This window comes from Rhinolophus hipposideros (assembly GCF_964194185.1).
Source record: "Rhinolophus hipposideros genome assembly, chromosome: 22".
In the NCBI taxonomy this organism is placed as follows: Eukaryota; Metazoa; Chordata; class Mammalia; order Chiroptera; family Rhinolophidae; genus Rhinolophus; species Rhinolophus hipposideros.
Genome location: NC_138068.1, coordinates 12,853,060 through 12,866,220, shown reverse-complemented (window position 1 = coordinate 12,866,220; position 13,161 = coordinate 12,853,060). Strand labels below are relative to the sequence as shown.

The 13,161-nt window shown below is 52.5% G+C and overlaps 2 protein-coding genes across 4 annotated transcripts in view; one reads left to right on the top strand and one right to left on the bottom strand.

The window, feature by feature from the left end:
* ADA (adenosine deaminase) overlaps positions 1-6,667 on the bottom strand; it is a 99,816-nt gene extending 93,149 nt beyond the window's left edge. The window contains exon 1 of one of the 3 annotated variants that reach the window (XM_081033568.1): positions 6,433-6,667. The gene's annotated coding sequence lies outside the window, so the exon portion shown is untranslated. The remainder of the gene's footprint in view (positions 1-6,432) is intronic. The other 2 variants (XM_081033566.1, XM_081033564.1) reach the window with 2 other exon arrangements.
* KCNK15 (potassium two pore domain channel subfamily K member 15) lies at positions 6,379-11,285 on the top strand (the record flags this gene model as incomplete). The annotated part of the gene is made up of 2 exons (XM_081033570.1): positions 6,379-6,661; positions 10,594-11,285. The coding sequence occupies 2 exons, from the start codon at positions 6,379-6,381 to the stop codon at positions 11,283-11,285; spliced, it is 975 nt and encodes a 324-aa protein (XP_080889696.1).
* Positions 11,286-13,161: the final 1,876 nt, after the last annotated feature.

Below are 13,161 nucleotides of genomic sequence, written 5' to 3'. Positions count from 1 at the left end.
TTGCCCCTTTGCAGTTTTGATGTCTTCTGAAATGCAAAGCCTGCCCCCTTTGATTCAGACACCTCTTGATTCTAATCCATTAAATTGACTGGAGAACGGGAGGGTGGGCATTGGCTGGAGGAAAAGCGGCAAGCCTCTGTTGGCAACGGCTGAACTCGAATTGCCATGTGGCAGCAACTGTCACCTTGTGCCAGCACAGGGCGGTGTGTAGCCTTTAGGAGCAAGAGCTTGGCAGCAGGCCAGGACAGCCCCCTCTCTCCTAGGCAGGGTGACTTCAAGCAGATTGCTGCGCCCCTTAGAGCCTTGGCTTTCTCCTCTGTAAAGTGGGATTAAAAGAGCCTGGTGTTGTGAGGATTACATCACGTGATGACTGCTCAGCCCTTAGCTTCCTGCTTGGATCTTAGTAATTGCTCAGGAAATGTCCATCTAATTCTCTCCAAGCCTCAGAATCACCCTCCCACTCAGACCAAAGGAACAACAGGAAAAAAGAATTTGGGGTTGGGGATGGAGAGAGAGACAATGTTCTTTTAAAAACGTTTTATTGTGAAAATTCTTAATTGTACATGAAAATAGAGAGAATAGTTTAATAACCCCCCCATACTTCTATCACTTAGGTTTTTAAATTATTAACCAGAGTAAAGGTTTCAAGCCCTCCATTAACCCAAATATCCATCCTTAGGAAGCTGAAGAACAAATTCCCAGGGGTTCCAACTAAATGGCCACAAACACATGTCAGGAATCCTCTAAGCAGTCCTGGTGGGTTCCAACAGTCAGAGATGGGGTCGTACTCATTTGTCCCCCAAATAATATCCTCATCACCCCAGGAACAATGGTGCCTCCCCCCATACTGGGCATGGCTATGGTGTTTTCCTGAGGATACTCAAGGTTCCATCTCTCTGGGTCTCCCAAACGATATGGCTTGTCTCTCAGTGCCTAGAAGATTCTGGGAGACCCCAACTCCTAACCAGTAACATTCTTTAAATTAGCATGAGGCAGCTTTTAATTTCTTGTAACCCAGATCTCTAAATGATATTCAGGCTGCCAAAAGGCCACAGCTGCCATCTCGAAGAAGCTGGGACCTATTGTCTCCTGAGTTCAAAATAATCCATTCTTTTGGAAGAGAGACAAGAAAGAGATCTTACCTGGGAAAACTGTCGGGTCTTCTGGCCTTTGGGGAAATTACTGAACTATATTCAAACTATAAAAATCAATGCTTCAGGATGCCGGATGGCTCAGTTGGTTAGAGCAGGAGCTGTTAACAACAGGGTTGCCAGTTCGATTCCCACATGGGCCAATGAGCTGCGCCCTCCACAACTAGAATGAAGACAACGAGCTGCCACTGAGCTGCCAGAGGGGCAGCCGGATGGCTCAGTTGGTTAGAGCGCCAGCTCTTAGCAACAAAGTTGCTGGCTCAATTCCCTCATGGGAGGGTGGGCTGCACCCCCTGCAACTAAAGATTGAAAATGGCGACTGCACTTGGAGCTGAGCTGCGCCCTCCACAACTAGATTGAAGGACAATGACTTGGAGCTGATGGGCCCTGGAAAAAACATACTGTTCCCCAATATTCCCCAATAAAAAAAAAATCCATCAATCAATCAATGCTTCAAGATTCCAGTAAGCCTGGGGAGTAAGTAGTGTGGAAAAGGGAAAGAAATTAACTGGGTAGAGGAGGGGTACAAACATTTCCTGGCACCTACTGCACCTACCATGCACTGAGTGCTCCTTCACACTTTCATTGAATTGTCACAGCAACACCATTAGGCAGATATTTTTTACCCCCGTGTCACAGATAAGGAAACTGAGACTCACAAAGGTGAAGTCACTTACCCAAGATGGAACCAAGATCTGGCTCACCCACAAACTCATGGTCTTTCTTAACCACTTGCCCTCCTGTGTGCCACCTTAGATGACACTCTTCTCTCTCTGAGCCTGTTTCCTCTTCCTGACATGGGAATGGCAAGGCCGGCCCAGCTCACAAAGCTTTCAGAAGTATCCAGACTCATAAAGGATGTGAAATGCTTTGAAACCTGGGTTTTTTGAAACCCAGGGCCCAGGTGGGGACTGGGGTCACCTGTCTTGTTGTCCTCAAAGCCAGTGACCTGGGAGCCGTGGAAGGAGATCCAAGGCCTCGTTGAGAGGTCACAGGTTGTGACTCTGGCATGAAGGGACAGAGGAAAATCACTGGGTTCTCTCAGGTTCCCAAAGGAAGAAGAAGGGGGGAGGTGGAAGCAGGAGAGCTGCAGGGGGTGCCTTGGGGCGTTGCTGTTTTTGGTGACTGCACAGTTAACAGTTTTCCAAGCTGAGAAACACACATACACAAACTTGAACCTCCTTTGGCTTAAAATAGAGCCACTGAACCAAAAATGCCAAGCACAGGGCAGAGTCACCTGCCTGGCAGGGCTAGACACCTCCCCCATGGGCCTGGCAGGGCCAGACATCTCCCCCAATAATACCCCCCCACAGCAGGCACATTTGAAGAAGCACCTCTCAGCTGCGTGTCACAGGGTCCTCACAATGGGGGGGGGGGCAAATAGCCAGCCAGCACTCTTCAGTCCCATCTTAGAGATGAAGAAAGTAAGGTCCAGAGAGGTGATGGGAGAGTGATACAGCCAGTGGCATCTTGCCTGATGAGGCCGTGTATTGGAAGCATCGTGATCTTGGGGACCAAACAGCCCTGAGTTCAAGTCCTGGCTCAGCCAGGGCCTGGCTGTGAGGATTTGGCAAGTGGGACCTCTTCTCCTCTGTGCCTGTGCTTCCTGCATTGGACAGTGAGGGCTCCTTTAGTAATGTCTGTGAACATACTGTGCACCGACAGCTGTGTGACCATTTTAGCTTTGTTCCTAAGTCTGCAAAAGAATTCTTGACATCTGCAGGCAGACAGTTGTAAACAGGGAAGAAAGCGGCTACCTGCTACCACGCACCTGGAAAGTGACACACGGTATCTTTTATAATCCTCTGCATGGTCCTAGGAGGTGGGCATTATTATCACCCCATTTCTCATATGGAAAACCAAGGCACAGAGGAGTGGGAGCATTCGATCCATGGACACCTACCTAGAATGTGGAGGAGCTGGAATTTGAACCCAGACCTCACTGGCCCCAGCTGTGTTCATGACCAGGACCTCAATAACTATCCCCGTGCGGGCCCTGTCCTTTCCCCAAGAACAAGCCGTGCCCACCCCCACACTGCCCCAACAAGCTCTTCTCAGGTCCTAGTGCCCCACCCACCCCCACTCTGAGATTGTAGCCCAGGCTTCTGCTTTGCTGAAGTCTGGGCAGGAATCAGAAAATAAAACTTGCTGATGCGATTGCTAAAAATAAGGCTGAGGCAGCAGCCCCAGTGCCCTGCTTCTGGGCCACTGAGCTGCAGTCCAGCTTCTGGTGTGGGGAGGGAAACGGGGTCCAAGGACCCGTGACCATGCACTGGGCCCCAATTGTACCTGAGAACTGAGTCAGGGCAGGCACTGGGTGCAACAGCTCTGTGGAGCCCAGTCTCTATTTGCTCAGTTGTGGTATTTGTCAGAAAAGTTGTGGTATTTGGCTAACACTTCCAGACAAGTCTTCAGGGCCAGACACTGCTCTGAGTGTCACATCTACTGTCTCATTTGATCCTCACTGTAGTAGTTTCCTGTTGCTGCTGTGACAAGTTATCACAAACTTAGTGGCTTAAATAATGCAAATATATTATTTTCCAGATCTGTAAGGTGGAGGTCTACACAGGACGCAATGGGCTAAAATCAAGGCGCTAGTAGGATTGAGTTACTTTCTGGAACTAGGGAGGGATCAATTTCCTTGCCTTTTCCAGACTCTAGAAGTTGCCTGCTCTCCTTGGATCATGGCCCCTTCCTCTACCTTCAAAGCCAGCAATATCTGGCCAAGTCCGTCTCATCTTGCATCTCTCTGGGTCTCCCTCTTTTACCTCCCTATTCCAGTTATAAGGACCCTTGTGATTGCACCAGGCTCACCCAGATATTCCAGGATCATCTCCAAGCTCAAGGTCAGTTGCTTAGCATCCTTAATTCCACCTGCAACCTTAATTCCTCTGTGCCATGTAACCTATTTACAGTTCCCAAGGATAGGACAGGGCATCTATGGGGCAGGGGGGGCATTATTCTGCAGACCATAGCACCTAATGAGATAGAACTTTTCTAATCCCATTTTACTACTGGGGAAACCGAGACATCCAACTTCACACAGTTAAGCAACAGAAGTGGGATATGAACCTAGGCAGTCAGGGTGCAGAGTCCATTCTCTTAACTTCTACATGCTGTGGCCACTCCTTTGTCCATAGTCACTGGTGAGTACTCTTGCCAGGTCTGGGTGCTGGTGACAGAGAGGTGACCAAGATAGGATCCCTGTTTTCGGGAGGGAAACAGATATGAAATGCAATCACTTCAATGCAGTGGGAGGGATACAAGATGGCAGGAGGCAGAGAAGCTTCTGGCAGCAGAGAAGGGCCACCTGAGGAGGAGTCAGGAAGGGAAATGTCTAACTGAGAGCAGAAGGATGACTAGGGCTGTATCAGCCACACCTACTGCGCAAGGAGATGGTGATGATTAAATGCATTAATCCTTGGAAAGTGCTTCAACTGCTATCTGGCCCCTGCCAGACAGTCAACAAATGCTGGCTGTTGAGTGGGATGGGGAAAGAATGGTTCTAAGCAGAGCAAGAGTTTGTGCAAGGAGCTGAAAGTTTAGTGTAACTGGAGCAAAAAAACGCAGAGGGGCTGTGGGGAGAGCGACTGGAGCAGTGATGGGAGACAGGTGAGGCATGCCCAGGCTGCAGCCGGAGACCAGGGGACGCAGACACTCTGGATGGCTGCAGGAGAGCTTGCCGGATGTTTTGCCCAGAATCTCTACAAGGGCCTGCCCACACTCTGAAATGAGTGTCACCTTGGTGCTGGGGGTGGGGGACAGGAGTGGATTCCTCAGGAAGTGAAGTCAATGGAAGTTCTCCCGAAGTACCTAGCTGTTCAGGCCAAGGACCCAGGGGTCATCCTGAGTCCTCCCCTTTGCCCTCCACATCCGACCCTGTTGCTCTGTGTGTCCTGTTGCTCTGTGTGGCTGGAAACACCAGCTACAGGGGCTTGACACAACAAAACAGATGTTCCTGGTGGGGGTGGCCTTGCAATATGTCATTTAGGCACCCAGGCTCCTTCCACCCTGTGGCTCTGCCCTCTTCTAAAGACTCTGCATTCAGCCTGCAGGTGGTGAAGACTGGTAGAACATGGCATAAGGGAGGGTTTTATGGGCTAGGCCTGGAAGCGGCAGACATCACTTCTGCCCACATTCCATGGACCACAGCTTCTAAGCGCCAGAAAGGCAGGGAAACGTGGCTAGCTGTGTGTGGTCAGCTCCCCCTCCCTAAGACATCTCAGGTCCGTCCGCTTCTCTCCATCTCCCGTGCCGTGCCCCTGGTCCAGGCTCCCCTCAGCACCCATTTGGACTACAAGAGTCTCGTTGTAATTGGTCTCCACTCTTAGCCACCGTCCCTTTTCCACATGACAGGCAGAATGCTCTTTTAAAAAAATGTCAATCAGATCATTGGTGTGTTTGTTTTCCTGCCTATAGCCTTTCCAGTTGTACTGAAGAAGAAACCCTTATACAGGCCTCTAAAACCCTGTGTGAAGTCATCTCTGTCTTCCTTCTGCTCCCTCCTCTTCTACCTCCCCCCACCCTGCAGCACCCCAATTCTCCTGGCTCCAGCCTTACTTCCTAAAGCACTTGCTGCCTCATGCTCCCTCCCAGTCACCCCCCAAAGAGGCTTTCCCCCACCATCTTAGCTGGCAGACCCCACTTCCCCCCAGAAACTGTTTGTTTCCCTTCTTTCTCACACTTGTGTTAAATCATCTTTTTGTTTGGTTTTTAGCCAACCCTCCTGTCTAGGACATCAGCTCCATTTACATCAGGAATCTTGTTTGCACCAGTAGGTGCTTGGTAAATATTTGTTGGATGACTGAAGGAAGGAGTGAGTGAATGAATGAATGAGGTCATTCATTCATGAGGTCATCCAAGGGCACAGGACGAGAGGGTGGTGGAAATAGGACTTCTGCAGACCCGGGCTTCGGGCGCTTTGCTCCAGATGTCTCTATTTGCAGACACATTAGCCCCGGGGCGCCAGCGGGTAAACAAAGGCAGATGTGTGGTGGAGGCAGGACAGCGGTGGCCGGAGGAGCCCTCCCTGCCCTGGCTTGCCACCCCCTCGAGGCCCCGCCTCTGGGTGCCCCACTCCAGCCTCGTGCAGCCCGGGCTCCTGCCGCGCGGGTCGCGTGGGCGCTGGGGGGGCGGAGCGGGTGCGGGGGGCCGTCGGGGCGCACGGCCGCAGCGGGGACCGGGAGGGACGGCGCGGAAGGGGGACGGCGCGGCCCCGGGCGCCAACATGAGGCAGCAGAGCGTGCGCACCGCCGCGCTGGTCCTGTGCATCCTGTCCTACCTGCTGGTGGGCGCCGCGGTCTTCGACGCCCTGGAGTCCGAGGCGGAGAGCGGCCGCCAGCGGCTGCTGGCCGAGAAACAGAGCGAGCTCCGGAGGAAGTACGGCTTCTCGGCGGAGGACTTCCGCGAGCTGGAGCGCGTGGCGCTCCAGGCGGAGCCGCACCGCGCCGGCCGCCAGTGGAAGTTCGCCGGCTCCTTCTACTTCGCCATCACCGTCATCACCACCATCGGTGAGCACCCCGGCGGCCCCCGCGGCGCCCGCTCGTGCCCCCGGGTTTGCAGTCCACCTCCGCGCTTGCCCGGCTGGGGGACTTTGGACGAGTCGTTTCAGCTCACCGGGCCTCCCTGGCCTCCCTCTGCCAATGGGCTGTCATTCTATGCAGTCGGGGCTGGGAGAAGTCAGGAGGTCAAGTTGGCCAAGAGGCCGGCATGCAGGAGTGCCCCGAAAACGCCCCAGGGGCTGGGAGACAGCTGAAGTGGGACCGGGAGCCCAGGAGGCTGGAGTTGCTTCCTTACCTGGCTGCACCACGCTAGCTGTGTGACCTGAGACAGGTTGCATAACTTCTCTGAGCCTCAGTTTTCTCCTCTGTAAACCAGGGGTGCTAAGAGGCCCGCTCTCATTATCAAGCAAATAACATATGCAGAAAGTTTCAGCACAGGGCCTGACACAAGAGAAAGCACTAAAACAAGAAAGTGATTTTTTTTTGTATTATAATTATTATTCTCTTACTTCTAGTCTGTCGTAGTCACTGCAGTATGGCCAGTCCTGGCACATAGTAGACACTCAGTAAATAGTTATTGAAGGAATGACTGATTACCACACGCTCTGGACTTCACCCTCCGGGATCCACAGCACTCTCTCTGCAGCATCTGGACTGCCAGCCGTTGCCATGGCTACCGTCTGGCTGGTACCTGAGGAGCCTAAGCCTAGGGAAGCAGGAAAGGAGGCTCTGCAGGGCTCCCAGCTGGGTACCAGCCACTCGCGGGGCCCCAGCTGTGGATGTTCAGACGCCCCCTTGGGCTGGGATCGCCACCCTGCCTTGGTGGAAATGTCTCCATGATGCTCTGAGAAGTGAACGGGAGCTTGTGGGTTTAGCATTGGAGTTACAAGCCTGGGTTCTGCATTTACATAGACCAGAGTTCTAGTCTCATCTCTATCGCCTCCTGCCTTCTCTGGTCACTGATTATACCTCTCTGCGCCCTGGTTTCCTCAACTGCAAAATGCAATTGTTCCTACCTCAGTGGGTGGTTGCCAGGTTTAAATGAGGTCAAGCATGTAAAATGCTTGGCACCGTGCCTGAAGCTAAATAGGCACTATTAATTAGTAATAATGACAATTCATTATTTGCCAACTGTGGGCACAGCTCCCATTCAGCCCTTATGTCCCCTCCTGTCAACGTGGGCACCCTTGCTTGCCTATCTTGTCTCTCAGCCTAGACTCTCCCTGCCACCAGGCCCAGTGGTATTTGACTCTATCCGCCTCTTCTGCTCTCCCCCTCATTGTTCGGAAGCCTGCTACCTGGATTTGGCCTCCTCTCCTGGCTGTCCCATCCCCCCACCCCCCCACACTACCCAAACCCCGCTCCCTATGCATCTGGGAGACCAGGCGGGCGGGGGGTGGGGGGTGGAAAGGGACTAAGAGTGGAAACAGGAGTTTTGCCTTTTTTGGCCACCTAGGGTTGCCAGCACTTGCAGTGTGGTCCCCAGGGCATAAGCCAGCCTTGTAAAGAGCCAGGTGCCAAAACCCAGGATGGTGAGCACTGCTTTGGTAGAAGAGAGGCACTGAGAAACAATGGAGGACAGTAGTTCATAGCTCAGGCTTGTGACCTTTGCACAGCTTCCGACCAATGATCCTAATTTCCTTATCTGTAAAATGGGATAATGTCATCTCATGCAGTCACTGAGGGTTACATAAGATAATCCATGTAGAGTATCCAGCATGGTAAGCTATTACCATTACTCATTTCACTCTGCCAAAAACTTGACACAGTCCCAAACAGCTGGAAACAACACTGCCTCTGCCTGGCCTCTTATTCCTAAAGAGTTTCCTCTGTTGCACACTTAGCAGCACCCCCTTCAATTTGGTTTTGTCATTATTGATTATTAAACTTTCTTTGAGCCCTAGTCTGTGTCAGGCTCTGTGCAAGGCACTGGTGACTAGGGACAAACAGAAGTAGTCAGCATCGTTTCTGGCCTCAAGGAGCTCAGTATAGTGGTGGGCAGAACCCCCCCCCCCCCGCCTCCAATAACAGATAGGATCATGAAATAGAAGCATGAAAGTGGAGCCATAGTCTTTAAAAACACACATTGTGTCGATATTTTGAATAAGTGATATATGCACACAGTACACACTTCACCTGGCACAAAGGGAATATAATAAAAAGGAAGTCTCCCTCTCACCCTGTCCCTCAACCCACACATTCCTCTCCATGGATCAAATACAGTTACCAGTTTCCTGTGTATCCTTCCAGATATATTCTCTGCCTATATGTTTCTTTAAAACACACACACGCATACATTATATAGACATATTATACACACAATTTTTTCTCTTTTTTAACTTAATATATGTTGGTGATGTTTTTATATCAGTCCCTAAAGAACCCTGTTGTCTTTTTCATAACTGTGTAGCAGTGCTTCTCAACCTTGGCACTACTGACACTTTGGACTAGATGGTTCTTTGTTGTGGGAGCTGTCCCGTGCATTGTAGGATGTTTAGCAGTATCCTTGGTCTCTACCCACTGGATGCCAGTAGCATACAGCCACCACCTCCCAACTGTGACAACCAAAAATGTCTCCAGACCTTGCCAAATGTCCCCTCTGAAGCAAATTCACCCTGAGTTGGAAGTGCTACTGTGTAATATTCCATCATTTGGATGGCACCATGACTTATTTCACCAGGCCCCTATTGATGGACATTTAGGCTGTCTCAAATTTTCACTGTGAGCCACAATGCTTCAGTGATAACCCACAATGCACGTGTGTGTTGGAGGAACTAACTTCCTAACTGTGGGACAGCACAGGTCAAAAGGTTTGTGTATTTTACATTTTGGCAGATGGCGCCAATCTTGCTAGAGAGGGCATATTCTGTTGGGGGAGGGTTACTGGCTTTTCCTGGGTCATGGGACCCTTTGAGAATACCCTGAAAGCTTTCACTCCTCTCTCCTGCAAAAGACACATATCCACTCATTCCAACACTCAAGGAAGCCCACTTATGTTTAGGTCCCCTACAACAGTTGAGGGAACCTAGTGAAGAATCGCTACATCAGACTGAAGAGGTGTTTAGGATCTGGGAAGGAGAGTGGACTGGGGCAGGGCAAATAGGGCAATGGGGGTGGGGGAGAGGGAACCTGAGAAAAGGAGTATGGAGGTGGGACATGCTTGTTGGGGAAACAACATGAAGTGAGGCTGGAGGGGTGATAGGTAGTCGGATCATAAAGGAACTTAGACACCATATGGGAACTAAGACTTTACCCTGTGGATTCTGGGAGCCACGGGAGTTTGCTCTTTTTTTTTTTTTTTTTTTTTTTAAATATCAAGACATCATTTACATACAGTAAAACTCACCATTTTCAGGACACGCTTCTGCGAGTTTTGACAAATGAAGGTCTGTCCTGTAACTGCAGCCACGACCAAGACATGTTACATTTCCATCACCCTCCAAAATTCTGTCATGCCCCTTTGTAGTTAACCCCCTTTCCAGTCTCAATGACTGGCAACCACAAATCTGTTCTCTGTCCTCATAGTTTTGCCAGCGTGTCATTTAAACGGAAGGTGCATGTCATTTAAAAAGTACATGCAGTATGTGCTTTCTGAGCTTGGCTTCCGTGTAACACATTTGAGATTCCTCCTTTGTTTGTTGCTGCAGGTGACTGCAGTTCATTCCTTTCTACTGCCCCAGGGAATTCCATTGCATAGGTGTAGCGTAGGTTGTTTATTGGTTCCCCAGTTGAGGGACATTTGGGTTGTTCGCGATTTAGGGTGATTATGGAGAACCACGCAAGGTTCTGAAGCCAGGGAATGTCCTAGTTAGAACTAGCATTGTCCAGACGCTCTGCCAGCTCTGGGGGGATGGAGGGCGCCCCGGCAGGCAGGCCGAGGGCGACAGTGTTGTGAGATGGTGCTGAGCACTCCCCGACCCGACGCTCCGCTCTTTCTCCAGGTTACGGCCACGCGGCGCCAGGTACGGACTCGGGCAAGATCTTCTGCATGTTGTACGCGCTCCTGGGCATTCCCCTGACGCTGGTCACCTTCCAGAGCCTGGGCGAGCGGCTGAATGCGCTGGTGCGGCACCTCCTGCTGGCGGCCAAGCGCTGCGTGGGCCTGCAGCGGCCACGCGTGTCCACCGAGAACATGGTGGTGGCCGGGCTGCTGGTGTGCGCGGCCACCCTGGCGCTCGGGGCCGCCGCCTTCGCGTACTTTGAGGGCTGGACCTTCTTCCACGCTTACTACTACTGCTTCATCACCCTCACCACCATCGGCTTCGGCGACTTCGTGGCGCTGCAGAGAGACGAGGCGCTGCAGAGGAAGCCGCCCTACGTGGCCTTCAGCTTCCTCTACATCCTCCTAGGGCTCACGGTCATTGGCGCCTTCCTCAACCTGGTGGTCCTGCGCTTCCTGGCGGCCAGCACCGCGGCGCCCGAGCGCGCCGTGCGCCGGACCAGCCCGAGCCGCCTGGGGGCGCCGGAGAGCCGCGGCCCGGCCCGCCCCGGGGGCGCCTCTTGCGTCTCCTACCGCATCCACCAACTTGAGAAGTGGGCCCGCGACAATCTGGGCTTCTCGCCCCCTGCGAGTCCCGGGGCTGTGGGCGGCTGCGGGGCAGGCAGGCCCCCAGCCCGTCGGAAGTCCATCTGACAGGCCCACGCTATCGGATGTCCATCCCAGAGCCGAAGGTCCGGCACCACCCTCCCCAGAGCTGGGAGCCCGGCGAGGGAGCCGTGGCCGCAATGCCAGTCTTCTGCCACGGGCCGGTTCGCATTCCCTTCTGTGGCTAGCCCCTCTTTCCTCTCCAAAAATCTATTAAAGTCGCATCACAAGCCCAAGTACGACTCTATAAAGTCACCCAGTAGGTGCAAATCCCTGTCGTCCAAATTGTTTCGCTAAGCGTCTCTCCATCAGCCACCTAGGAGAGGCTCTCTACAGACCCACAGCACTATCCCACCCTCCAAAGTGGAAGCAGGTGGCTATTTTTCTGTTGTGGGAAGAGGCCGGTTTTCCGTGTTGTAAGGAAAATGCATAATTTTCAAAACTGGAATCCTACCAGTGAGGCCAGCTGCTCACACGATGAGAAGCACAGGGGAGGAGATGAACGGACAGGAACCATTTAGCATCCAGTGTGGATGAGTGGGCAAATGACTGCACTATTTAAAGGATCACTCTCTCTTGTTCAGCGTGGAGAGAGGAATTGGCCCATGTGTTAAGGAAGCACATTGCCCCCCACCCCTCACGGCCCAGCTGATGCTCTTTGTCCTTGGCCAGCCCCACTCGGAGAGGAGCCTTGTTGACACCCACCATGTCATTGGGGCCACCTGGATGCAGCTGAATACTGTGAGACAAGCTCTTCTGTGAGTCCTGCCAGTCACCTGCAATGTGACCTTGGGGAATCTCATCCCCTACCTGGGCCTGTTTCCACATCTGTAAAATGACTGGGTTCATCCAGAATCCTGCTCTCTCCTGTGCACCTCTGCAGGGGTTCCGGGGACGGGCCAATGAGGGGGTATCACAAAAGCCCCTGGTGGGGCATGCTGCTATCCTGTAGCACTCAGCTCCTTAAAACACCAACTGCCCCCAGCTTCCCAAATAGAACTGTCTCAACACAAAACAGCAAGCCAGGTTAGAAAAGCCAAAAACTTTAATTTTCAACATGAGCTACATGGTCATGAACACAATGCAATGTGACCCACTCCAACCCAGGGGCCCCAGAAACCCTCCCTCCTCAAAGGCCCGTGCTCCCAGACAGGGAATGAGGGAGAGGTGGGTGGACAGAGGCCCCAGCCTGCGGACCCGGACCCGCAGTCCTGCCTTCCTGCCTCCCCCTCAGGAGGCAGCGTCCAGTGAAAGGCCTTCACATGTGATGCCTGAGGCCCCGGGTTCAAGTCTCCACTTTGCTCTCACAGAAGCTATGAATAAAATGGGCACGGTCAGCCTCTCCACAGGGTTTGTGAGTCAGATGCTCATGGATATGAAAGCCTCCCATTCACTCTGAGGTGCTGCTATACAGACACAGGGCCCTCCCAGAGAGCTGCAGGAGTCATTACAGGGGAACAGGGACAGCTCGGTCCCCTGGGCCTGGCACAGCGCTGCTGCTCAATAAATAAATGCAGGTGGCCTTGCCTGGTGCAACAGCTGTGCTCCAAGGGGAGTGGGGCTCAGGGCTGTGTTGCAACAGCGAAGTGTGCCCAGGAGCTCCTGGTTTAAGGAACTGGATGGTGAGTCAGCTTGTAAAGTGCATAACCACCCCCTGAACTGCTTTACCTCCCAGTGTAGAAGAAAGAACTCTGAACTGTTGGAGAACTGAGTTCTGGTCCAGGCTCTGCCACTCACTCACAGCAGGATCTTAGCAGGTGCCTCCCCCTCCCAGGGCCTCAGCTTCCCCTTCTTTAAAATGGGGCTAATAATAGAGGCCCCACCTACTGCCCAAGGGCTCCTGGGAGGGTCCACTCCAGGTAAAAGCACTCTGAAAACAAAAACATTTGGGAAGTACTACAGGAAGATCAGAAGTTATTACCTC